This window comes from Saccostrea cucullata, unplaced genomic scaffold, assembly GCF_032062105.1.
Source record: "Saccostrea cucullata isolate Sc308-1 unplaced genomic scaffold, CSIRO_AGI_Scuc_v1 ctg8268, whole genome shotgun sequence".
Taxonomy (NCBI): Eukaryota; Metazoa; Mollusca; class Bivalvia; order Ostreida; family Ostreidae; genus Saccostrea; species Saccostrea cuccullata.
The window spans coordinates 1400-27726 of NW_026926688.1; the positions used below are offsets into that span (position 1 = coordinate 1400).

Sequence of the window (26327 nt, forward strand, 5' to 3'; positions counted from 1 at the left end):
AAGATAGAGACTTCATATTTCGTATGCATACTTCACTAATTAAGCTCTTTCAAATGACACCAAGGTCAATGACCTTGTGACCTTCACTGTGGCAGCTGTTCTGAAAATATCTTTTTTCCTGCAAACTTTAACCTTCGCCATAACTTTTGAACCACAAAACATAAAAACTTCATATTTGGTGTGCATACTCCACTAATCAAGTTCTTTCAAATGACACCAAGGTCAATAACCTTAAGCTTGTGACCTTGACTAAGACCTATATGCTAACTTTGTTGCCGCCGGGCGCACAGTGTTTCACAAACACATCTTGTTTTTAATCATGAAAAACATTCGTTAAACGTCTTCGACTTTAGGATAGATACGTATTTACCTGTAAGTAAAGGCTTTTCAGTCTCAACTGCTTCTCCTGCCTCCTCATCTTTAAAAAAAACATGCAGTCTTGATTTATAGTTAATGAATAAATAGTTAATAAATAAATGAAATTTAATAAAATTTTCCTGTTGGTATCTAAGTGTTTTTACCCTAGCGCATAAGACCTCTTTTTCTGCTACGATAAAATAAAGCATTTGGAATTGACAAAAGACTGCAGTACCACAGTGACTGTACGGTGTTAAAGGATGTGAAAGTGATACTCTGTCATGGAAGGGCAGACTATCAGAAGTGCAGCTAATCTCAATTTTCATTCCTATTTAGAACAAAATATTCCTGACCTGTGATAAGAGTAAATAAACCATACTGACAGACTAAAATTGCAAAACTTTCCCCAAACACATTGTTGATGTCTTTGTTTACAATGTTTTCAATCTTCCAATCATTAGCTAGGCTAAAATGTCTTGCCTACTCAATTACGACGTCTCAGCCTACGACATTATGTTATTAAAAGACAGATACAAATAATACAATCAAGGAAAGCATAATAAAACAGAAAGTTTTGTAGTGCAATATGGAATTTATTTAACTCATGAGGCAGGAATTTTTGTTATACAATATAAGTTTGCGTTGTTCTCATTAATACATGTATTAGCATAATCTTGTCCTACTCTAAAAAAAATTCCATATCCTCAAAAAAGCAAAGAATATCCTCTAACTAGAACATGCATATTGATAATACATGCATTTGTTTTAATATCCTGAAAATATATTTGTACATTTTATTTGATCAATAAACATTTTTTTTATATAAATTCTCCTTGTTCGAGGTGATAAACATGATTTTTACTAGAACATATGTCTTAACTTACCATTTCTATCAGAAGGTATTATTTCACTTTCTCTGTTGGTTTGAAGATGGTTTCTGATATCTATAAAGTGTGAAAAAATTTAATTAATTTGTATCTTAATTTCTCGTCTTATTTAATTTTAAAGTTCAATTGCAAAACTGGATAATTCCATTAATGATATTTGCACTGCTTTCAGTAAATTGTTTTTGTACCCTTAAAATACATACTATCAACCAATGGCTCTATTGTTTTCCTGACACCACATATGTTTCTCCTGTAAAACACCACTAGCATCACCAATATAGCCACAAGGATCAGTAGAACCACCACCACCCCTATTGCTGCTCCTGATCCGCCACTGTCTCGTGGTCTGTTCAAGAGACAAAAGTAAAAAAATTGTCAGTTTTATATCTGTTAATAAGTTTCAGTTTACTTAAACAATAAAATGCTTTCTTTGTTTGTTATTACTGGAATTAACGGAAGCAGCTGTTGCAGAAAAAAATACATAACCCGCGTAAGCGGGTTATGTAAATTTTTTCTGCAATAGCTGCGTCCTTTAATTCCAGTAATAACAAACAAAGAAATGCATTTTATTGTTTATATTTATATCTGTTTAAATAATCATTTAAAGTAGGATTACAAAGATTAATTATTGTATTAATGATGCGAACGTCTTTATACGTTCCATTGATGGAACAGCCATTGATCAAGAAATCTGTACAGGCGACATGTCTAATGTAGTTCATGCAGTGATTAACGCAATGGGTTATCTTAAGAAATAAAGGAGAAAATATTCAGTTGATGTAAATATAATGCTGTAATATTCTAATAACGTTCAGCATGTTCAACTATTAATGTGTTCTACATAAAGTTATAGTAGCCTTATCACAACTTAAATATATTGACATTCAGTGTAATTTGCTTTACAAAATCCGTTAGAAATCCACGACCTTCCAATTTCTGTAACACACGCGAAACCTTGTCACCGCGCGTTAGAATACACAGTAGGAACTATGTGCATTTTCAATTGTGTAGGAACACCAAAATGTAAAGTGTTTTGACAAAATTTGATTTAAAAAAAAAAAATTAACCCTTTCAAATTAACGTAAAAATACAACAAATAAGCGTTCAAAATTAATTTGTCACCTTTTTCCTCGCAATATTCGTTTGCGTTATTTAACTTTGCAACGTCACAAACGGCTCTTACGTCTATAAAGCACACCAGTTTTGAAGGGCACTAAATTCACATTAAACATTATCGAAATAAACAATTATGGAGATGAAAATGTAGAGAATGTAAATATAAGCATTGAATTTATATTTTGGGATGTCTTCGGTCCGATAACACACCTGGCCGTGCCGACAAATTATCATACCGCGCTAACGCGCGGAATTCAATTTGTCGGCACGGCCAGGTGTGTCATAGGACATCCAAGAATATGAATTCAATGTTCAAAGGGGATACTGGGGTTTACACTGCGCAATATTTCGGGCATCATAGTAAAATAAAGTTAATAATTTACTGTTTTAAAGCAATTTTTTCACTTAATTAATAAAAATTTATAGAATTAAGAAATTATAGGCTGAAAAATGTAATCAAAATTTTATAAAACTGATTTTGAAAACGATTTTTTCAACTGATAGGTAGATTGACGTCGTAAAAGTGTGTTTTTGACGTAATGATAAAGGCAAATCTCAGAAGGGGGTAATAAAATGTTATTAAAGAAAAGGTAATAAATTTATGCTCATGAAATTTAAAACATAGAAATTTGAGAATGTCTCTTTCATTTTTTTAAAATTTTTTTTGTATAAATTCAATATCCTTCATATTTCGTGGTACAGTCTATAAATACAGGAAAATTCGTTATTATTTGGTACATATATATAACATTCTGAAATGTCCCCTCTGGAAACAAGACGATAGATTTTTGTGTTTCTTACATATAATGTACAATATAGTATTACCATGCATATTTATAGTTTGAGGGAAAAACCAAAGTAGTATTTGTATAATTTGCTTTAAAGTGCGAAAATTTGGCACTTTAAAAAATATAATCATTTCTTAATATAAACGGTAGATTTTCCCTAAACTTGGCATATACTCTGAAGTCAATGTAAGTTGTATTTGGTATAAAAATAGAGATTTTCGCTATTTTAGTTTTTAAAAATAAAATCCCAGTCGCCCCCCTAGTAAATAACACACGCGAAACCTTGTCACCGCGCGCTATAAAAAATAAGAAATACATGCATTTTTACTACTTTAGAACAAAAATGTACATTGTTTTGACAAAATTTGATTTAAAAAATAACCCTGTTTAATTAACGTAAAAATACAACAAACGTGTGTTTAAAATAAAGTTCTTTGTCACTTTTTTCCTCGCAATGTTCGTTTGCGTAATTTAAATTTGCGACATCACAAACGTCATAAACGGCTCTTACGTCTATAAAGCACACTAGTTTTAAAGGGCGCTAAAGAAAGAAGGTACAGTTTCAATACAAATTAAGCCCTATATTTTTCTAAAATATGAAAGTGATATAAGAAATTAAAATTCATTCTTTCTGAATCATAGGAATTCTCGGCAGTAAGAATACACAAATGGTTTTTCTCATATGACCTCCTAAATGCTAATTGTGACGTCATTAACCTGTGCATTTTCCCGTATTTTCTTTAAAAGTTGCAGAAGACATCAATTTTTAGTGGAATTTTCTTTCAGAAAACATACTCTGCCACCGTCGCCCGGAAAGATTTTGAGATCTGGGATTTTTCATAGTTGTATGCACAATATATCCAAAAATTAAAGCGGGCGACGGTGGTAGACACTATTTTCTAAAGGAAAATAAGCAGGAAAACCAGTCATTTTGAAGCATTTCTGCATTTAACTTAAAAATGTACCAAATTAATGACGTCATATTTCAAAAAAGGCTCTTCATCATGCCATATTCTTTTATGATTTATCATATTCATCTACTCGACTATTGTTAAAGCCAATTTCATAACTTTTTAAGAACAATAAATTTTTAGGGCACAATAACGCTCAAACAGTACCGTCTTCGAACCGAAATAAACAATTATGGAGATGAAAAATTCGAGAATGTCAATATAAGCATTGAATCTATATTTTGGGATGTCTTCGGTCCTATGAAAAACCTGGCCGTCCGTCAAATTATCATACCACGCGTTTTTGGCACGGCCAGGTGTGTTGAAGGACCGAAAACATCCCAAAATATGAATTCAATGCTTAAATGATACCATACACGTACATTGTATGCATGTTTTTGGAAGCTGAAATTTCTCTAAATACAAAAGGTGTTCTTTATAATGACACTTGCCAACATTTACCTATTTGAAAATATGATAATTTATTTATTAAATGATTATGTCTATACTTCTATAATCAATGTAAGGAATAAAAAAAAATAGTTGCATCATACACTCTTGATTTGGAAAAAGAGCTATATGGATGCAGGCTGGTGAAGGGCCTTTTGTGAGTAAAAGAAAAAAAAAAGAGTCACCATGTCGACAATATTCATTTATCTCAGTAATTACATTTTATAATAAACTTTGACATTTTATTAAACGTTATATTTTTCCTTCATAGAATTAAATTTAGTACTATTTAGTACATGTATATGAGACCCCTCTCATAATATACGTTGTACACTTAGTTTAAAATATATTTATACATAGAAATGGATTGAACAGCAGGCATAACTGCCTATGATCGTTCTCTCCATATACGTTGTACACTTAAACATCTCTTGAAAGAAAATGTGTGATTTAAATTCAGTAAAAAGTCAAGAAAATGTGTCAAAATAAGGAAAATAAAAGTACAAGTGTATGTTTTTTTTTCAAATAGATTTTTTGGCAATTCAAAAGAGTTTAATGCAATAATATTTGGAAAAACAAATCTGTAACAACCAAAAGTTACAATTTCTTTCATAATAGACAGAATGTAGATGAAATAAACATATTCTAAATATAGGCTTGAGAATGTATTCAGTATGTACGACGTATCTCTCTTCTATACAGAATGGGATAGAACACTTATGTTAAGAGAAAGAAATATCTCAATTTTTACTGTTTAAAGAAACCGAGTATAAATTGGACCGCTTGAGATAAATCTCACTTGTTAGAGAAAAGCTTTGAACTAAACTAATAATACTCGTTATCTTAGTTGTCAGAAATCAAACATACAGGTGTTCGATAGAGCTTGTTTGGTGCTGTTTCGTGGATTGAAGCCTTGTATTCATTTCTGTTGTGCTAAAATAGAACAAAATTTAGTGGTTTAAAAAGGAAATAATATATATATTTACTTTGCTAGCCTTCTTTCAAACATAACTGAAATTCTATTTTTGATACTATCGTCTGTCTTCTATTCTTCAAATAGATTCTGAAACCTTTCCATCCACTTTACCTTTTCGAATTTTGGTCAAAACAGCGATTTGTCCTGAAATTTAAAAAGTTACAGGAAATTAATGCACAAAAATTTGTATTCTAATTATAAAGAAAAAATAATCATGAATATCGCATAATCCTTTTTTAATAACAGAAACTAACCTTTTGGGATTTGCCAGACAATCTTCGCCTATAAAAAAAGTGCTTAATAAGGAATTTATAAATTAATAAAATAAATAAATAATAATTAATAAATATGTAGATTACTGAATAATATATTAATTACGCGAAGAAATAAATAAATAGATAATTTAATAAATCTATAAATAAATAAATAAATAAAAAAATAAACAAACAAATAAATAAGAAATCAATCAATCAAAGAAATACTTTTCTGAACGAGAGCTGATGCTAGGTAAGGTTCACTGGGACACGCTTGTTCTGCAGTGCACTCTGTGACGTCCATTCTCTGAAGCTTCTTGTTAAAATATGGACATTTCCCTGTTAAGAATGATTTTTCTTCGTATAGTTAAAGAAATATTACTACAACAACCCCTATGGGTTATTTTGAAAATATATCAAAACCGATTTTTACTTTCTGTAAGTCACCATTTACTTGTGACATACTAAAATTTTTAATGGAAAATATATAATAATAGACTATGTAATCAACTTTCTTGTGATCAGTTCTAGTTTACAAATATTTTGTAGAAAATAAAAATCCTTAATAACTTATACATAATGTATATAATGCAATTAAAAACGTAAGTAAATTTAAGAAATAACGTTAATGACACAACTGTCATATAGTTCCAAGGGACTATTTACGTTTTTTCATAATACTATATTCTGGACAATTAAAGATATATGGAGATAAAAACAGTATTCAGGCCCAAAAGTCTATTAAACGATATAAAATTGAAATTAAGGAAACACGGACATCAAAAACATCAGAGTCGGTATCAAATGCCATGGAGGAGTGAGCATTCCTCTGCCGAAATGTCACATCCGCCGTGTGTTTCTTGTATGATCGGGAAATAACGAGAAAATCCGTCGATAAATCCGTGTGTATATAATGGCCTAACAATATAAAAAACGTAAGTCAGCATTTGACTGAATGATAAGTTGTATTTGTTGACAAGGTATTTGTATCGACCACAGAGCTTACGAAATAATGATTTTAAACTACTGATATTCTTGTTCCAGGAACTAGTTTGTCAATAATAAACCTCGTTTTAGAAATTGTTTAAACGCAGAACATGCTCGTGAGTGTCGAATCAAGAGAGAAATATATACCCGCATACTGGTGATGAAGGTATATTGCTGCATTCTTAAGGAAAATTGAAGATTGAAAAGTTAAAGCAATATGAGCAGCAACTTTAATGTCGGAATTTGTTGCAAAATTGTAAATAACTATTTTAATGATAGAAAAAATAACGTTGATTAACTGTCGTCTTGTACAATAATGATTTCTTATATAAAACTGTATACCGGGGGTATTGGTTTGTATAAAGAAGTCTTCCTTCTGCTTTATTTTAAGTCATAAAGGTTTAAGTTACATAAAAAGAATGGGTGGACTTAAAGCCCTATTTTGGATCTTTTTGCGACTCCTCTACGAAGCTGTAAATGAAGTGAATCCAAAGTGTATTACAAGCAATGGAAAGAGCGACGTATACTTGGTTATATTGGGTGGAACATTTGTGCAAAATCAATGCCCAGTTGCCATGTATCAAAATTGAAGCAACGATACATAAGTGTCGTCTTCCGGAATTTGACATGTACCCGGAGTCGTTTTTAAATCACATACCGTATAAGTAGAATTTTTAGCGAGGATTTAATTTTGGCACTATTAGAGAGGGTGCCGAGATCGCTAAAATTGAAAATCGCTTAAAATTAATTGCGTTTTATTTATAATAGCTCCTTAAATGTGCGTTTTGAAATCGCTGAAATAACATCTCGCTAAAAATATACTACCAGTTTTTATGGATAAATCACTAAATTTGCGTCTCGCTAAAACTTCCACTTATACGGTAATCAATATTTATAGGAGGCGGGCTAACGATCGGCGTCATTGTTGACATCTCTCTCTCTCTATCCCCTCTCTCTCCAAAAATTCGAATACGTTTTTAGCAAATTACGGCGATGTCAAAGTAATTATTTAAAAAGTGTGATGACACGCACAATTTAAACTAAATTTAATTTGCTAAATTCTGAAAACGGCAACCACACACGCTCAAAGACATGATTTACAACGAGGTCAGGTAGAAGAATACAATGTAACTGCTTTCACGAGTACACTCGCAGATAGACATCACGTGATGAATTATGATATTTAACAGGGCAATCGCAGTCATAACAATGGAAGCGAGAAATTTGTTTTGAACATGTTTTTTGTTAAAGTAGGTATGAGCGCACGTTTGTCGGCACTTCTCCTTTTAATGTGACATTATTTTGTTCAATATACAACTATAGTTTTCGTAAGAACAGCCGACAAACATGCGCTGACTATGTATTCAGACAAAGAAAAACGCGTGACCCTGATTATCTATTGATATTCAAGAAATCTTCAGGCACCAAGCCTTCAATATTTATTTAGTTTAACCAGAAAAGAGCGTTTTAATTTCACATCCGTACCGTGAATACACGGTTAAGATTTCGGGGGCTTATATGATAGAAAAAAAAGGACATTTTATGAAACTTAAATTTACGGCATTTTTTCTGGCCAGTTAAGTCCACCCATTCTTTATCATAATAACACATTTTTACAGCAAAATAAAGTTTCCAAAAATGCAGCTCATATTGCTTTAAAGCTTTCACGTTCATCACAGAGCTTGGTTATTAGATAACAATTAACAACTTTTTAAAGTAAAATATCTAAATATGAACAGATGTCAAACTATGTGGTATCTTTTATTTCAAACTCACCGGGATATATCGTATCGACATAAGAACGAAAATAGCCATTGTTCATTGACAATACATCGTCGATGTATTTAAATGTCCAGTTGATGGCCACAACAAATGATTTTTCAAATTTATACACAACCATTCCCCACGATAAATTAAAATTCCAGGCTTTTTGATATCATTGACAGCTGTTTTTTTCCCAATAAAAATGGACCTCGTAAATTTACTTACCTCGTCATTGGTCATTTGCAAAATTATTTTGTTAAATCACATTCTGATTGCACACACAAGTACTCTAAAGTTGATATAAAAAAGATGCTTGAGTTTCTGATTGACAATATCTATGTGGTTTTTGGAGATCAGGTCCTCCAACAATCTGTTGGAATTCCCATTGGTACCAATTGCACTCCGTTATTAGCAGACCTATTTTTATATCCACATGAAGCAGAATTTGTGCAAAATCTTATACATGAAAAGAAAACACTTGCTGTGGCCTTCAACTCGACATTTGATACATGTGTATATCGACGACGTATTGTCAATTAACAATGGCAATTTCCATTCCTACGTCGATACGATATATCCTGGTGAGCTTGAGATAAGAAATACCACAGAGTCTGACACATCTGTTTCATACTTGTATAATTTACTTCAAAGGGACGTTAATGGTATTCTAACAACAACGCTATATGATAAACGTGATGACTTTAACTTTTCTATCGTCAACTTCCCTTACTTATGCAGCAATATACCTTCATCACCTGCATACGGAGTGTATATCGATACACAAGAGCATGCTCTTGGTATGAACAATTTCTAAAACAAGGTAGATTATTGACAAGCAAGTTGATGAAACAAGAATATCAGCAGTCTCGTTTAAAGTCATAATTTCGTAAGTTCTATGGTTGATACAACGACCTTGTCAGCAAATACAATTTATCGTTCAGTCAAATGCCGACTTACGTTTTTCATACTAACTGTTAGTTCATTATTTATACATTGAATTGTCGACGGATTTTTTTCCGTTATTTCCCGATCACTCCTCCATGGCACCTGATCCCACCTCTGATGTTTCGGAGGTCCGTGTTTGCTCTGCTCCTGTTTTGTATTGTTTTATTGACTTTGATATTGAATACTGTTCGTTCTCTACATATCCTTCCATGTTTTCTTCTTTTCACGTTTGAGATTTTTGGACAAATTCTAAATCACATGAATACAAAAATAAGTATTCATGGGAATTCGAATCGTTGGTTGGAAGACCTGGTCTCCAAAAACCACATAGATAATGTCGATATGAAACTCAAGCATCTCTTTAAATATTAATTTGGAGTACTGTACTTCTGTGTACAATCAGAATGTTTTTGCAACAGGGTAAATTTGCAAATGACATGATTGACAAGGTTAGATTATTTACGAGTTTCATTTTGTTTTAAAATGCAGCTGTCAATAATATAAAAAAAGCCCGAACTTTTATTTATCATGAGGAATTTTTGTAAATAAAGTAAGTTGAAAAGTCGTACGTTTCTATGTTGTCGATTTTGGAAAAATTTTGTGATTTCAAATTTTCCAGAAGTTTTTTTTAGTATCCATTACACCATTTCTCTAATATATTGTTGCACAGTGCTCCTGAAGTTTCCCCTGTACTACTGTTGATTTTTTATCGGGGAGTAAAAAAGAGGCCTGATAAAACATTTATTGATGTTCGCTATGTATCTTTCTTTTTAAAAGAAATTGTAAAGTTTTTGAAACCAATATAGATATGGTAACTCAAATGCATTCTAGTTGTTGAGAATATCAAAAATATTCAAAACTGAGCTATAATTTTGAAGAATTTCCTGTTTAGAAGTCACAAAGATGTACCGGTATGTGTACAGCTCTAATTCATATATACGCCGACTCCATACTTAGTATTTGTGCTTAATTTTGAATATGGAAATTTATGTACATGTACAGCATACTGCCACAGTCCTAAAGCTAAAAGAGCTAACAGACAACATACATTTGTAAAACATTTCATTTTCACTGGGCAGTAATTTTATATTACCTGGTTCAACTGGAAATGGGTCTTCACAAACGTACGTTGGATTTCCACATTCATCTGGTACACAAATGAATTCTTTAGGAATGACACATTTTTCGCTTTGGTCACTGCTCCGGCAGTATGCGCTCACACAAATAAGTAGGCATTCAAGGCAAAATGCTTTTAGACACAAATCACCTGCCATATTTTGACAGGAGCATTTGAAATCGCACGGGTGATCTATTAAAAATATGCACAAATTATGAGCGGAAAGTTATAAAAACCTATGTTTATAATTATAATATTTTGTTTTCCAGATATTTTTAAGAACATAGATTACAATAATGAAGAAAAATTGTCAGATTTAAAACATGAATTTTAAAATGAAAGAACTTGTGCCTAAATATTGTATGTATCATTTTCTATCTCTCGTTTCTTTTATTTGGTCAAAAACATTAACCACCAAGTAATTTCTTTATGCTTTAAATTTTTATTGCATTTCATGTACACTGATTTACAAAAAAGCGAAATTTGCTAAAAATAAATATACAAATATGATAAAACCTGAATTCGATAATATCTTTTCTTTTCAAAAACAAGGCAATTCAAAACCGAAAGTAATTTTCTTAAGTGTAAGAATACTCCAAATCAATAATTATTTTATCAGCTTGATAAAACCTTATTTTTAAATGAATTTCTTGATTTTCAATTCTTTTTGATATAATAAATTAAACTTTTCATACCCTTAGAAGAATCTGTGTGGTCGGCTTTTCCAGAAACTTTAAAAAAAGATATGTAAGGTGCGCCGATATCGCCATAACAAGAATGACTACGTTTAAAAAAAAAAAAAAAAAAAAACATGGGTAACACTTCATTTTTTATATCCTATTTAATTATAAGGGCAGATAACTCTAATGGCATAAAACTGCTCTACAAGTAGAGCTCTTTGGTGTGTACGTATTGCTTAGGGTTCCTTAAGTGTATGTGTAAACTACGAAAAGGAGAGAAAGAAAAAGCAAGAAGAAAAAACACTAAAAAAAAAAAAAGAAATAAAGAAATGAATGGAAAAGCTAGAGAGAACAATGACGACAACAACAACAAACAAAAAATAGCCAAAAGAAGAGGTTAATGCATATGTTACTAACAGTAGCTCTGTGCAATCAGGAATTTCATATATCTCCTTAAATTTATAAACGTTCCGAAATTCTTATTCTGCTAACGAAAAAATATTTAATTAACAGTTTTCAGTTTATAAAATAATGCATGCATTGACTGAATCTTTTCATACTCTTTACACGTTTTTACTGACTGTTTTTGGTTAGATAACTGAAAGTACTAATGATGAAATATCAACAGATGCACAATGAATTTAAAACTAAACCCAGTGAGTAGAGTCAAAACCTGTTATACACTGCTAAGTATTTAATTGATGTACCTACCATTTCAAATGGTTGTTCATTAGAAAATGTTTTTCATTGAGAAGCTGTTTACTTGGTATCAAAATAGTTTATATGTATTTCTTTGATTGCCAAAAGAAATATCAAGGAGGAATCCTACACCAAACTTTAAATAAATGTTAATTTTTATTTAAAAAAAACATTTTTTCTACGAAAATATGATATACGAGGGGTTATCAAAAAGTTCGTGGACTAGCGCCATAAAATTAAAACCGCTTTAGGTACATCAATGAATTTTTAAATATCTAGTTCACAACATCTTTTCTATCTAAAGAGTAAACCATAAATCATAAATTATATTTTGTAATAAATTAGTAATGTTTTTGTAAGCAATCATGGTATGTTCAGGCGGCGCAACCTCTAACAGGACTTTTTTGAGACAAATGTGTAAATGATAAAAACTCTTTTGATATTCGAACGATTGACATCCAAAAATCCCGTTAATTCGGGTATGTTTTTGGGACAGAATTGTTCCATGAAATATGAAATTTTTACTTCATTCTAGAAGTTCTATGAAATTTTATAGTAAATTTTACATGTAGTGTCCAAATAAATAAGGCATTGAAAATGACGCCAATTGGGGAGGGGTTTCCTTTTCCAACATTCTATAAAGTTTTGCCCTTGAAAAAACTGGAATAGACCTAAGAAATGTTTAAACTTGCTACAGAGAAATAATATCCATCGAGAGTACGTGTCTTTTGATGTCAAAATAGATCCAGAGAGAAAAGGGGTGCACAGTTAATGTCGATTTGTAGTCAAGGTGTGAAAAATCAATCACGTCATAAAAAGAAAACGTTGATCATGTGTTGTAGATATTGGACTCCCAAAAGCAAAATATGCTGGCACAATCAAGCGAGGATCTCTCCCAATGTATAAATCCATTTGGAATATTATATTCTTTGAAAGTCGCTGTTCATGACATTGTAAAATCATATAAACAAGGCGGGTTTAAGTCCTTACTCAGCTCCAATGAATCTCATCAAAATAAATGTATGAGGTAGAAGAAACGGACATTGAAAAACAATGACGTTTTCGAACGTCATGAAACTAAACCGTGACAGCGCAGGGTGATCGTATAATGTCGTTTTTATTTTATAATAATTTATGTTCCTTAGTTCTCCTGCCAAACGACTGAGCTTGTTTTTTGATAAACAGGCAAAAACAAATAACATCATGCTGAAGTGAAATATGTCATTTATTAAAGTAAATGACGGAAAAGTAAAACACAGTTAACAAAATGGGGGTCAGAAAAAGGAGGACTCAAATATAGAGTATTACACATCTTAGTCAAAATATTACACAATCTGACCCCCAGCACCATAATGACATTGTAACATGATGTACATAGGCAAAAGGGGGGTCAACCAGACTAGAATAATAATTCAAACCCTGTAATCTTTCACAAGGTACAATATACATGCATTTTAAGTTCACCCCCTTATAAACATCACAAGTTTGGAAGACATATACAAAATGCTCTAAACTGCTGCCTGCCATCAAAAAAGGTGGGAAAACAAAATAACAAACAGCCACAATCCAATCAGAGATTGGATCCACCCACCCAAAGGCGTCTTGACAGGAGACGCAAAATTCCTTAATAGGATGATTAATACAAAAGCATTTAAACATCTTGAAAAAAAAATTGTCATATACTCAGTTCAAAAGACAATACAATAGTTATTGTGAAAAAGAAAAAGAAAAATCCAATAAGACTGAGTAAAAACATTACAAAGGACAAAACATGAAGTAATTTTAAAAAGTATACAAAACACCTGTCTGTAGTAGATATTAACCAGACAGCAAAATGGGAATTTATAATCATGAACACTGACCTTGTCGTCTGCAGACAACTTCTGACCAGTCAACAAAGTTGTTAAACTTACACCATTCTGCATCAAAATGTGCCTCTTGACTGCAGACAACTTCTGACCAGTCAACAAAGGTATCAAACATACACCATGCAGCATCAAAATGTGCCTCTTGACTGCAGACAACTTCTGACCAGTCAACAAAGGTATCAAACATACACCATGCAGCATTAAAGTGCCTCTTAACTGCAGGCAACTTTAATTTTGATCAGTCAACAAAGTTGCTAAACATACACCATGCTTCTTAAGCAGTCAACAAAGCTGTCAAACATACACCGTGCTGCATAAAATGTGACTCATGACTGCAGACAACTTCTGACCAGTCAACCGAGATGTCAAACTTACATCATGTTGCATAAAAATGTTCCTCTTAACTGCAGACAACTTCAGACCAATCGAGAGGAAAAACAGATTACCAAACTGAGGGTTTGAATTTGTGAGGATATGTATAAGGAACCAACAGACAACTTCTGGCTTGGCCCCTGCTACACAAGGTGTTTTCAGCCTATTGCATAATTTAAATTTATAAATATTGTATCCTATCCCAGCTGGTCTTTTTTTATGGTTAAAAGTTTTGTAAACACTTTTCAGACACCAGGTAATATGTTATTTCCTGGACAGAATTAATAGCAAACTGTGAATTTCAATAACTTATTTCTAATATAGAGAGACATTGCTAGTTTTCTCTAAAACAATGAAAAATTAAATAGATCTGCTTGAAAGAAAGGAAAAGCTGTATTGTAGCTAATAAGCAGAATCTGACAAGACAGGTAATGTCATACATATGGTATAACGCTTATCTGACATACTACTGGTAACTGATGTCAGCAAGAGACATTGCAAATAAATTAATAAATATTGTGTTTATTTAAAGTAATGAAACCGCCTCAACACGTATGACCCCATGCTCTGTGACATATAACATATACAAAATGGTATAAATTCCTTAACACGTATGGTCCCGTGTTTAGACAATTTGATTTACAACATGTGACCCACTAAACACGTATGGTCCTGTGTTTAGTGAAACATTCCATGCACAATGTACTTTCTAAACCCGTATGGTCCCGTGTTTAGTGAAACATTCCATATACAAGATGATCTAACTATTCAAACACATAAGTTCCTGTGTTTAGCCAATATCTATTACAACATGATGTAACCTACTAAACACGTATATGGTCCTGTGTTTAGTAAAACATTTCATGTACAAAACATGTACTTTCTAAACCCGTATGGTCCAGTGTTTAGAGAAATATTCTGTATACAACATGATGTAACTACTTAACACATATGGTCCAGTGTTAACTGATATATTCCATATACCAAGTGATGCAACTTTCTTAACATGTATGGTCCCATGTTTAGTGAAACAACATTGCATACAACAATCGTATGCATAAGCTTAAATGCATCATCAATAGAAATTGCGGGGTTAATAAGCATGTATTTTATCCTGCATTACAGTAAATCCTCATTAGAATACCATTATGCTAACATTATGCTACAGTAATTTGTCAAACGTATGGTCCCGCTCGACGACTACTGAGCTCTACAGAGACTGATTATACAGATGATTCATGAACTCTGTTCACCCTTTGTTTCATATTTTGTAGAACAACTATTATAGGGGATATGATTTCAACAAAGTGTGTATCTTTTAAAGGGCCTGTAATTTTACCATTTTCTTTCTTTCTCCATCTAAAAAAAATACTAATGATCCTAGGATCAGCCTAAGTCTTCTTTGATTTCTAGAAAGTTTTTTTTAGGCAGTTTAGTATCATCTGACATAAAACTTGTAAAGATCCCTCTGACATGACTTTCGGTTTATTACATCTTGATCAAAGCTTTGAAATATTCAAATGAGACTCTTTATCCTGACTGAGGTTAGTTTTTAGATTAAAGTTTTTAACCACAATATTTAAAATGTGTCAGTCAATTGAGTTAAAGTGATTGGAATTTAAAATTTTGGGCCCTGCTGCATATCTATAACCCCTGTTTCAGAAGAATTGACAAAATTTTGTCTCATGTATTGAACAAAGACATGAAGTGTACAAAAATCATAATTTCAAAATTAGGATATATAGTTTTTACAGAAACTATGAATTAAGTGGAAAACCATTTAATCATGATATTATCTTACTCAGTGGACTTGTTGATAGAGCAGTCCCCCAAAACACTACCCAAACTTAACATGGCTGTTGCCACACTACTTTGCTATGTTGAGGCAATGTCCTTGGTAATGGGCACTTGTTTGTCCACTGTTGTGTTGTCTGTGCACGCATATCTGATTCTGACTGTTGTTTCCACATGGCCTATATATATAGCTTCTGCAAGTGTTACCAGTGTGGATAGTGTCTGTTTCTAATTTGATGGCATGGGTAACTCTGGAAAAATAAAAGTGTAAACTACTATCCAGTATATGAAAATTCATTTTTTTTAAAACCAAGTGCTCTGATCTAAATCAATATTTTAAGCCATGTTCTATACAACTGAACAATCAGAACATGGAATATAAATTCTTAGAGAATGACATAATTATCTAACTTTGGTTATTGCACAACTGCAATACATCAATAGGGAATAACAGGTTATGTAAATTCCAACATGAGAATATGTCCACATATATGCAGCATAAATTATTCTCATTATAACATTATATTTCCAAGAAAGAGAGCAAAAATGCATTATTATACATTTTAAATATATATTTAAATAAGTATTGTAAATAAATTGCTGACTTATAAATCATGTGATTGATTCTGGCAAACATGATAATGCAAAATATGCATGTTATTCAAACACACTTCTGCACACTTTATTTTAGATAGATGATTCTGGATCCACTTCAGAAAAAGTGCATATAATCTTGCCTGAGTCAACCAAAAACATTTGTCTATAGACCAGCACAAGTCATCAAATTCAAGTGTATATGGTCCTACACAAGTCAACAGAAATGTATGTCATTATGCAGTTCCATGCAGGTCCTGCAAGACTTATAAATACATCACATGTGCATATGGTCCTGCACAAATCAAGAAAACACGAGTGCATATGGTCCTGCACAAGTCATCAAAACAGATCACATGTGTATATGGTCCTACACAATCAACAAAAATTTATGTCATTATTCACTACCATGCAGGTCCTGCCCAAATCAACAAACACAAGTGCATATGGTCCTGCACAATTCAACATATTACATGTGTATATGGTCCTACACAAGTCAACAAAATGTATGTCATTATGTACTACCATGCAGGTCTTGCATAAATCAACAAACACAAGTGCATTATTGTGCATATGATCCTGTACAATCCAATAAAATACATGTGTATATGGTCCTACACAAATCAACAAACACAAGTGCATTACTGTGCATATGGTCCTGCACAATCCAATAAAATACATGTGTATATGGTCCTACACAAGTCAACAAACACAATTGCATCTGGTCCTGCACATTTTTTCCCTGCACAGTTCAACAAAATTCATGTGTATATGGTCCTACACAAGTCACCAAAATATATGTGCATAAGGACCTGCATGAGTCAACAACTTGCATGTGCATATATTGTCCTGCACAAGACAGCAAAAACAAAATGTATGTGCATATGGTCCTACATGAGTCAACAAAATGCATGTGCATATGCTCCTGCACAAGTGACTAAGTCAACAAAATGTGCAAATGGTTGTGTACAAGTCTACAAAACAAAATGTATTTGAATATGGCATAATTATGTATGGTTCTGCATGGGTCGACGAAATACATGTGAATATAATTCTGCACAGATCAACAAAATGCATGTGCATATAATCTTTCATGAGTCAAAAGGTAATACATGTGCACTTGGTCTTGTACAAGTCAACAAAATACATATGCATATTATACGTCGCGCACAGAATTCGGGCTAATTCTGTAACGTCAAAATATGCTTTTCTGACGTTATTGTATACGTCTTTAAGCGTAAAAACGTCAAAATTTTAAGGCGTAACAAATTAGACTAGACATTCAATTTCTGCTCCTGTTTTCTTAAAAATGTCTTAATTTTTAGTGTTTTTTTTTTAAAACAAAATTTTATTTATTTGCACATTTTGAAAATAAGATTTTATCTGTTACAAGTTTTTCAAATAAATAGAGAATACATCTCATATTGGTGCTATACGCCCGGTTAAATACCATAATACGTATATTTGTGTCGTAGTAACAAAACTGACTAGACATCAAAATCGCTCTATTGATCTCTCCTCCTACTTGCTAATATTTTTTAAAAGAAACTTTTGACTACCTCTTGATTTGCACATTTCATTTATCAACTCAGTTTTACGAAAAGAACCTGTTATATAGTAAAACATGTTTACCAAACATTCCATCTATTTTTCTTACTCGTCAAGATTACGGCATATTACCGAATGCTTCCAATATTACGAACAGTCGGAATCGGTCAGTATATTTGAAATTAATTAAAAAATTTTGTGTAACATCATCACAGGAAGTTAAAGAAGCTTGATACAAATTGTCACAAAAATCCATGTAGCCAAAACGATGAAATGACCAAAAATATTAACGCCTGTCGTTTACAGTGTTACATGTTACGCAATTTTGAACCCCAATACTATGCGCGACCTCATACTGTTCTGCACATGTCCACAAAATATGCGTATATGTTTCTACAAGAGTTAACCAAATAAATGTGCATGTGTCAGTGAAATAAATGTGAATATGGTCCTTCACAATCATAAAATACAACATAACAGGTGTAAATCAGTGGTGGGTTTGCATGGTAAACATAAGTAGTGTATGTGGACCTCACTTCTACACTAATACTCAGTAAAAGGTCACCTCAAACTATGGTGTGCACCCATAGCAACAATACTATATCAGCATTAAATTATGTTAATCATTCTACATATATACAAGCTGTGCCTATGACCTGCACAGTTTATGTGATAAATGTGTATGTGGTCCCACGTACACTATGTCTTGATTCAACAATTGAAAATTTGAATCATAGTCATACATGTATAATAAGATTTGTGTACCCATATAATGGCAATATTTTACCACCATCACATAGGCAACTACCCTCCAAACAAAATTTTTGGCTCCGTGAACAACATATAAGTAAACTTGAGTACGATCATTCATTGTTCAAATTCTTAAAAGGAAAAGCAGGATTTGTTACCAAGTATAATACCCGTATTGGTAAAAATATTGCAAAATTATATAAGGAACCAAAAAACTTGAGCCTTTAATAAATATTATGAGCTAGCTGACTTAATTTTAATGGATAACACATGACTTCATCAGAAGTACTACACTATACTGGCCTGTTTTATACTGGGAATGCAGGAGTGTCAAGTAAATACTACATCAGCATCAATGGAGATCTCATAACTTGTAAAAAGGTAACACTCTTCACTGCTAAGCTGTTTATATTAACTCATCAATATCTGGTTTGTGTAGATGATTCTGAATATTAATATAGAAAGCACAGAGAAATTCACTTTTACAAGGATACTCACTTCCGCCCCAGGCCGGGGTTGATTATATTGATATTCCTTCACTTAGGGCAGTTATATTAGTTTAAGAGTTGTTGTAATTTGTGCTTTATAGCGAGCGCAGCGAGCGTCGCGAAGCGAGCTCAATAGACTAACGTGTAAGAACAGAGGAAATTCGGATTGAAATCTGTACATACGTCAGCCAAATTTCTCTGTGCAACATTCCCAGAATTCCTGCACTACCCAATGTCCTTTGCGCAAATAAATCAAAAATAGTAAAAAAAAAAATAAAGGAACATTGTTTCTTACCGAAATCTTAACGAAATGATTTTGCCTTACCTTATTCAAAAAAATACCCCCATGCCACAACACCGGCTTTCACCTTGCCCTTCGGAAATGATACAAATGACGTCACCGGAAACTTACGAATTTTGACGATATGCTAATTAAGTCATGTCGGTTGCTTCCGTGAAATAGATAAATAAATAAAAAATAATGTAAAGCATGAAAAGCTTTCAGTTTGTAGAAATCTTTCAAAGAAACAAAAAATAACTCTGCAATGTTTTTCGACCGAAATTGTGCTAGATCTATAGTTTAAAACAGACGCTCGGCCGTTTCCGTAAGCTCCGACGACTCCATGACGTCATGTGACGTCAAAGCTAGTCGAGATGTTTCGTGCGACTTGATGTTTGAAGTGGCTGATCAATTTTTCAAGTGTTTTGATGGTACAACTGCGCTCGCCTCAACGGTCACGCCGTAAAACATATTAAATAAAATGAATTTCATCACAACATGTATTGGTAACGATCCTCTAAAAACTAATGTCCAAATAACTGTATCTCACTTCCATTCTCAATGACCGTGTAGTGTAGGGCAGCGTTGTGAGAATTCCATCGGCATCGAAAGCAAGTTTTTTGACTTGCCTAGATAGCCGAGCGGTCTAACGCGCTGTTCCTGTACTGCTAGGAGACAGATTCCGTAGGTCGAGAGTTCAACCCCGGGCTGGGGCGGAAGTGAGTATCCTTGTAAAAGTGAATTTTTCTGTGCTTTCTATATTAAAGCTGACATGAATTCTTAAAAACGCAACTTTTTCATCTATGTACGACTTGTTTCATACCAACTATAGCCGTATTCCGCCATATTTCTTTCAGATACCTTGTCTTATTGTAAAGATTTAGTTGCACGAGTACGCATTTTTACACTGCGCCAATTTATGCAGAATAAACATGAAATAAAAAGCACTAAAACCCGTAAACACACTTTGAAATTATTATCATTTGAATGGAACAAAACAATCAGCGTCTTTGATTTGCAGGTTTTATGCAGACTTTGATGCATGTCGAGAAAACGCGTCGAACGCTGTAAACGTACCTATACCTAGTAATAAGATAACTGCATCGGTTCGAAGATGTGCACAAGTCAAGTGATATACACCCTGAATTCCATTTATTGAAATATGCATCACAAAAAAGAAATAAACTCCATAAAAACTCAATAAACACACTGTATCTACTCCTACAGTCTAGCGCGTCGATACACATAGTCCGTGCTGATCAGATTTTGGTCAGGGAAAATATCACAAGTGGAAAAGAGTGGTATTTGTGCGGCTGAAATGGGGGGGGGGGGGGGGGTGGGAGTCTAAAGTATAATTATAATGGCTTCATAAGGTATAACTGAAAACTGTCTATCTAGTTCTAATAAACATTCTTTATATAGTCTGCAGTTGTTTTGCATCGCAAAATTCTTTTGTCAATTACAACTGATTATTTTAGTACTAATCTCAAATCTAAACCAAGTAATTTGATATACGGTAAATATTTAGTTCAAGACTTAAACATTTAACCAAAATACAAAAGTTTATGTGTACGTTCTTTAACACACACGCGGAAAAAATCCCCCTTTTAGACTGATACTGAGGCATTTGTATTTTTAAGGGGGGGGGCAGAAATAATTGACATGGCCGTTACCTAAATATTCTTGGAAGACAGACATTTCTGCCAATTCCATTTTTGAAGATTTTTTATTGTCTCACTCCGACCACAAAGTATGAACATTTTTGTGGAATGTGGCTGTTTTATAATTATTACAGGAAGTCTTTCAAGATTTCAGTTTCCCTGTCTGGCAGTCTAGTTTTTTTAAAAATAAAAATAATTTTTTTTGCAATATTTAGGAGATACTTTTAAAACTTTGGTAGGGAAACTTGAAACCTGGTGGAATACAGATAATTTTAATTACTCTTTTATTCATTGAACTCTCTCGCTCTCTCTCCTCCTGTAACCATCTGTAAGCGCAATAATAGATATAAAATCACATGTATTTTGTGTTGTACCATTTATTAGATCTTGGGACAGATCAAAGATTTTTTTTGTCAGGCGGGGATGTCGAAAGTTGGTCAAAAATTGAAATGATAATTTTACTTTTGACAAGAAAATAAACCTAAACGCCGAAATTGAAAGGAAAATACATGTAAACGTGAAGTCTACATCATAGGAATGGGAACATTGGGAACTTTCTCAAATACATGTACCTTCTCAGGCAAGGAATCTGGACAAAAATTATTTAGACAAGAGGTATAAAAAAGCTAATTTTTGGTAGAATGTGGAACTCTCATCAGCAGTTTGTTTTCCCTTCCTATATGCTTCGAATATTAATAATTTATATCCAACCCAGATATTTCGTACGAAAGCCTATTAGGATCAATCTAGAGAAGAAAAAAAAATTAAAAGGCGGTATAACGCCTTTCAAAAAGGCGTAATAACGCGAAAAAAGGCATTATAACGCCTTTTGAAAAGGCGTTATTACGCCTTTCCATTCCAAAAGGCGTTATTACGCCTTTTTAAAAGGTGTTATAACGCTTTTCTAAAAGGCGTTATTACGCCTTTCCATTCTAGAAGGCGTTATTACGCCTTTCCAAAAGGCGTTATTATGCCTTTCCAAAAGGCGTTATTACGCCTTTCTAAAATTAAAGGCATTATTACGCCTTTCCAAAAGGCGTTATTACGCCTTTTACTTTCAATACATAACTAAACATATTTAGCCCAACCGGGGGGGGGGGGGGGGGGGGGGGGTATGCAGAAATCGTACCTTTGGGACATGAATTTCACAATTAAATATAGGACTAATTTCTCAAAAAATTATTAAAACAGATAGCATTAGATTTCCAGGAAAAAAGATTTTTAAATGCGTCATATATTTTAAATGTTGAACCAACTAAGTCCTTCTTTCATACCAGGCACACCTCTACCAAGGGTCATTGATTTTAATTGCTCATTATACCCATGCTAATAGTTGCCTGCTTTTTTCCAAGAAGAGAGAAAAATATCTTCAAATGACATAAATTTTAATACACTGTACATGGCAAGCAAAGCTCCAAGATAAGTCTGCCTATATTCTAGATCTTCACAAGTAGAGTGTTGCCTTCTCTTAATACGAATGCAAACAGTTGTCAGTGAGATGTGCAGAAATACAGAGAATTGCATAAATAAAGATGGTTTTAATTAAATTTTTCTATATTCATTAACATAAGATAACGCCTTTTCCTTTTCATGTAGGCCAGTAATACGAGTGCGAATGGGGTAAACCCCCTCCAAACATACACACTTTTGAGGAAAAGTCTTGCTACGGTTTAAATATTATAATTAACTATTGGTTTCTTGGTTCCTGAACATTTTGTTGCAGTATGTAAAACTGTGACAAATTATTGCATTTAAATAAATTTTTACCGAGTATTTCCCCCACGAATTTGGCCAGTGGAGTGTGTGTGTGTGTGTGTGTGTGTGTGTGGGGGGGGGGCTATTAAAAGCACGGCCATGTTAAATGCAAAATAATGGTTATTCAAAAAGCATAATAACTTTTTTGGAAAGTCATAATAACGCCTTTTAGAAAGGCGTAATGACGCTTTTTAGAAAGGCGTAATATCACCTTTTAGAAAGGCGTAATAACGCCTTTTGGAAAGGCGTAATAACGCCTTTTAGGAAGGTGTAATAACGCCTTTTGGAAAGGCGTAATAACGCCTTTTAGGAAGGCGTAATAACGCCTTTTGGGAAGGCGTAATAACGCCTTCTAGAATGGAAAGGCGTAATAACGCCTTTTAGAAAGGCGTTATAACGCCTTTTAAAAAGGCATTATAACGCCTTTTGGAATGGAAAGGCGTAATAACGCCTTTTTTCGCGTTATTACGCCTTTTCAAAAGGCGTTATAACGCCTTTTTAATTTTTTTTTCTCTCTAGATTGATCCTAATAGGCTTTCGTAATTTCTTGACATGCAAAAAAAAAATCCCGTAAACTCGCCCAAACTTCAAAATCTATTTCGGAGGGGGGGGGGTAGCCGATGAATTCTAATACTTCAAACATTAGCCTTTTCATACCAATTTAATACAAATTCGCGTTTACCAGGGAGTCTGCGTTTCCTACGTAACTTTTTTTCTTGCTTTAGTAAATAAATTTAATAACCTTGCAAATCCCAGGGGAGGGGGGGGGGTCCTAACCCCCTCTAGATCCGCGCACTCATGGCACTCATGCATAGAATCACAACACAGCCACTTCAATTTATATTAATGGGGGACCTCCAAAATCAGTTGACAAAAAAAAAAAAAAAACAAAAAAACAAAAAAAAAAAAAAACAAACAAACAAACACAAAAAACAAAACAAAACAAAAAATCCTATGCACCACACTCTATACAATCCTTTTTGGTAGGGGATAAATGAGGCTTTCTGTAACTTTTCTGTTCAGTACATTACTTTTGAAAGCTTGAATCTGCGTATTTTCCTGCAAACACAAAATGTGGAGGGAGCTTCCAAATCAAAATTTTAATTTATTTAAAACTGCAGCAAAGATTATCCTCAGAAAAAGTGAGCCCCCCCTCCTTCATCTGCATACTACGGGAACATTTTAAACCTTTATCTTTACCGAATCGAAATATTTCATGCATACTTCTTAAATTTAGTTACATCTGAAAATAATCCAAAAATGGTAAAAAAGTTCGCTGGAATCTTCCTTGCATGTTACTTGAGGGTGGTCGAAGCCCTTAGACAGGGTAACCAAGACAAGATAGAATTTGTCCCCATTGTAATTTAAAAGAACTCAGAGGTGAGTTTCATTACATACTAAAATGCAGCTCGCCACTTTCAGAAAAAGCATAAAATTTCAGAATGTGATTAATTTTAAACACATTATAAATAACAATAAACACTGTTTTCTGAGAAAATTGTGCTCGTTTATAAAGAAAAAAAAATAAAATATGCCCCCCGCCTAAATTCCCATACTTCACATTTATAGCAACGTACAATTTTTTTGCTTAGTTTCTTATTCACGCATGCTTTATAGATCTACTGTTATGTATAAAATCACCTATATATTTTTGTGACTTTTGTATACTGTTGTAAAATGGTGAAGAGATTCAAATAGTTGATTGAAAAATGATTGAAGGTACGCGGAGGAAAGCAAATCCGCGAAAATCTACAGATCTAGAGAACTGAAAGGACAGATTTTTTTTTTATTTCTTCAAATTATTCATATTGTTTCTCTCTCTCTCTCTCTCTCTCTCTCTCTCTCTCTCTCTCTCTCTCTCTATGTGTGTACAAAAATAAAGGCCGGGGGTTCCAATCCCTGGAACCCCACTCCACCTCTGGATCCGCCAATGAATTCTATTTTGATTATTCATGTACCATAGAATCAAACTCGTTTATTGTGTATAAAATTATGAAAATAAGTTTAAATCAAGTTAATATATAAGGTCTTTATTTAAAAATAAATGAATAAATAAATGAAGCCAATACACATTATTTATAATGAAAATATTTGATCGTAAAAAAATCCGATCTTTTTCAGAGAGCGTTATGCATTTTTTTTTTACCCCCCCCCCCTTTCACGGGAGAATCTCGTCAAAGGATGAATGATTCGTAATGTTGCATGCTATAAAATAAATTTAATGTAATTAAGCCATGTCTAAATATTTTGTTTACATTTACATATACAGACAAGAGTAATCTTTATTTTTGAAAAAAAAATGCACTTTTTCAGTCAACCAAAATACCAGTAAGCTTTCCACCTTTGAAATTTCCCCTGACCAAATAGACTATCGTCGTGGACCACGTGTGTCCAAGTGCTATGTGGTGACAATTTTTTACTGTTCAGTTAGCAATGGATTACATGAATTCTGAGATGCATATTTCAATAAAAGTAAAATAGTATATTTCTTTCGACATGTGCACATCCCTGTAACGATAGCAGTATTCAGGTAAATATCTTTATCATTGCGTTCGATGCGTATTCTCGACCTGCATGCGTGCATATCCAAACGGCTTTTGCTGTTTTACGTGTTATTTTTTTCTAAATTGCAGCAAATGCATTCAAAAATAATTTACTTTTCAGTATAGTTCTAGTTTTTCTTAACTTTTAAAACATGTATTTGGTCAGTTTATGGATTTATGACAACTATGCTATCGGAGATGTGTACATGTCGACAGCCAGGCTAGAAAATCACTCAAGTGAAACAAATGCACCAGGCTTTATATAACAGGTACAGGTGGCCAAAAATTTTTGAAGTAAATATGGCGGAATCGAAGAATATGGCGGACAAAGGCGTACAGGAATGTAGTAAGTCGTACAAAGATGAAAAATGATGCCTTTTTAAGAGTTCATGTCAGCTTTAATATTCCTTCACTTAGGGCAGTTATATTAGTTTAAGAGTTGTTGTAATTTGTGCTTTATAAATAAAATGAATTTCATCACAACATGTATTGGTAACGATCCTCTAAAAACTAATGTCCAAATAACTGTATCTCACTTCCATTCTCAATGACCGTGTAGTGTAGGGCAGCGTTGTGAGAATTCCATCGGCATCGAAAGCAAGTTTCTTATATATATATATATATATATATATATATATATATATATATATATATATATATATAGAAAGCACAAAGAAATTCACTTTTACATGGATACCCAATTC

At 33.1% G+C, this 26327-nt stretch overlaps 1 protein-coding gene across 1 annotated transcript; it reads right to left on the minus strand.

The window, feature by feature from the left end:
- Nucleotides 1-370: 370 nt before the first annotated feature.
- LOC134272412 (uncharacterized) lies at nt 371-11337 on the minus strand (the record flags this gene model as incomplete). Its single annotated transcript, XM_062754643.1, has 9 exons — nt 11287-11337; nt 10568-10783; nt 6007-6117; nt 5779-5806; nt 5636-5668; nt 5416-5481; nt 1448-1590; nt 1242-1301; nt 371-418 (listed from the first exon to the last, which is right to left on the minus strand). Coding segments are annotated over exons 2-9 (670 nt in total), but the record flags the coding sequence as incomplete, so codon positions are not given.
- Nucleotides 11338-26327: the final 14990 nt, after the last annotated feature.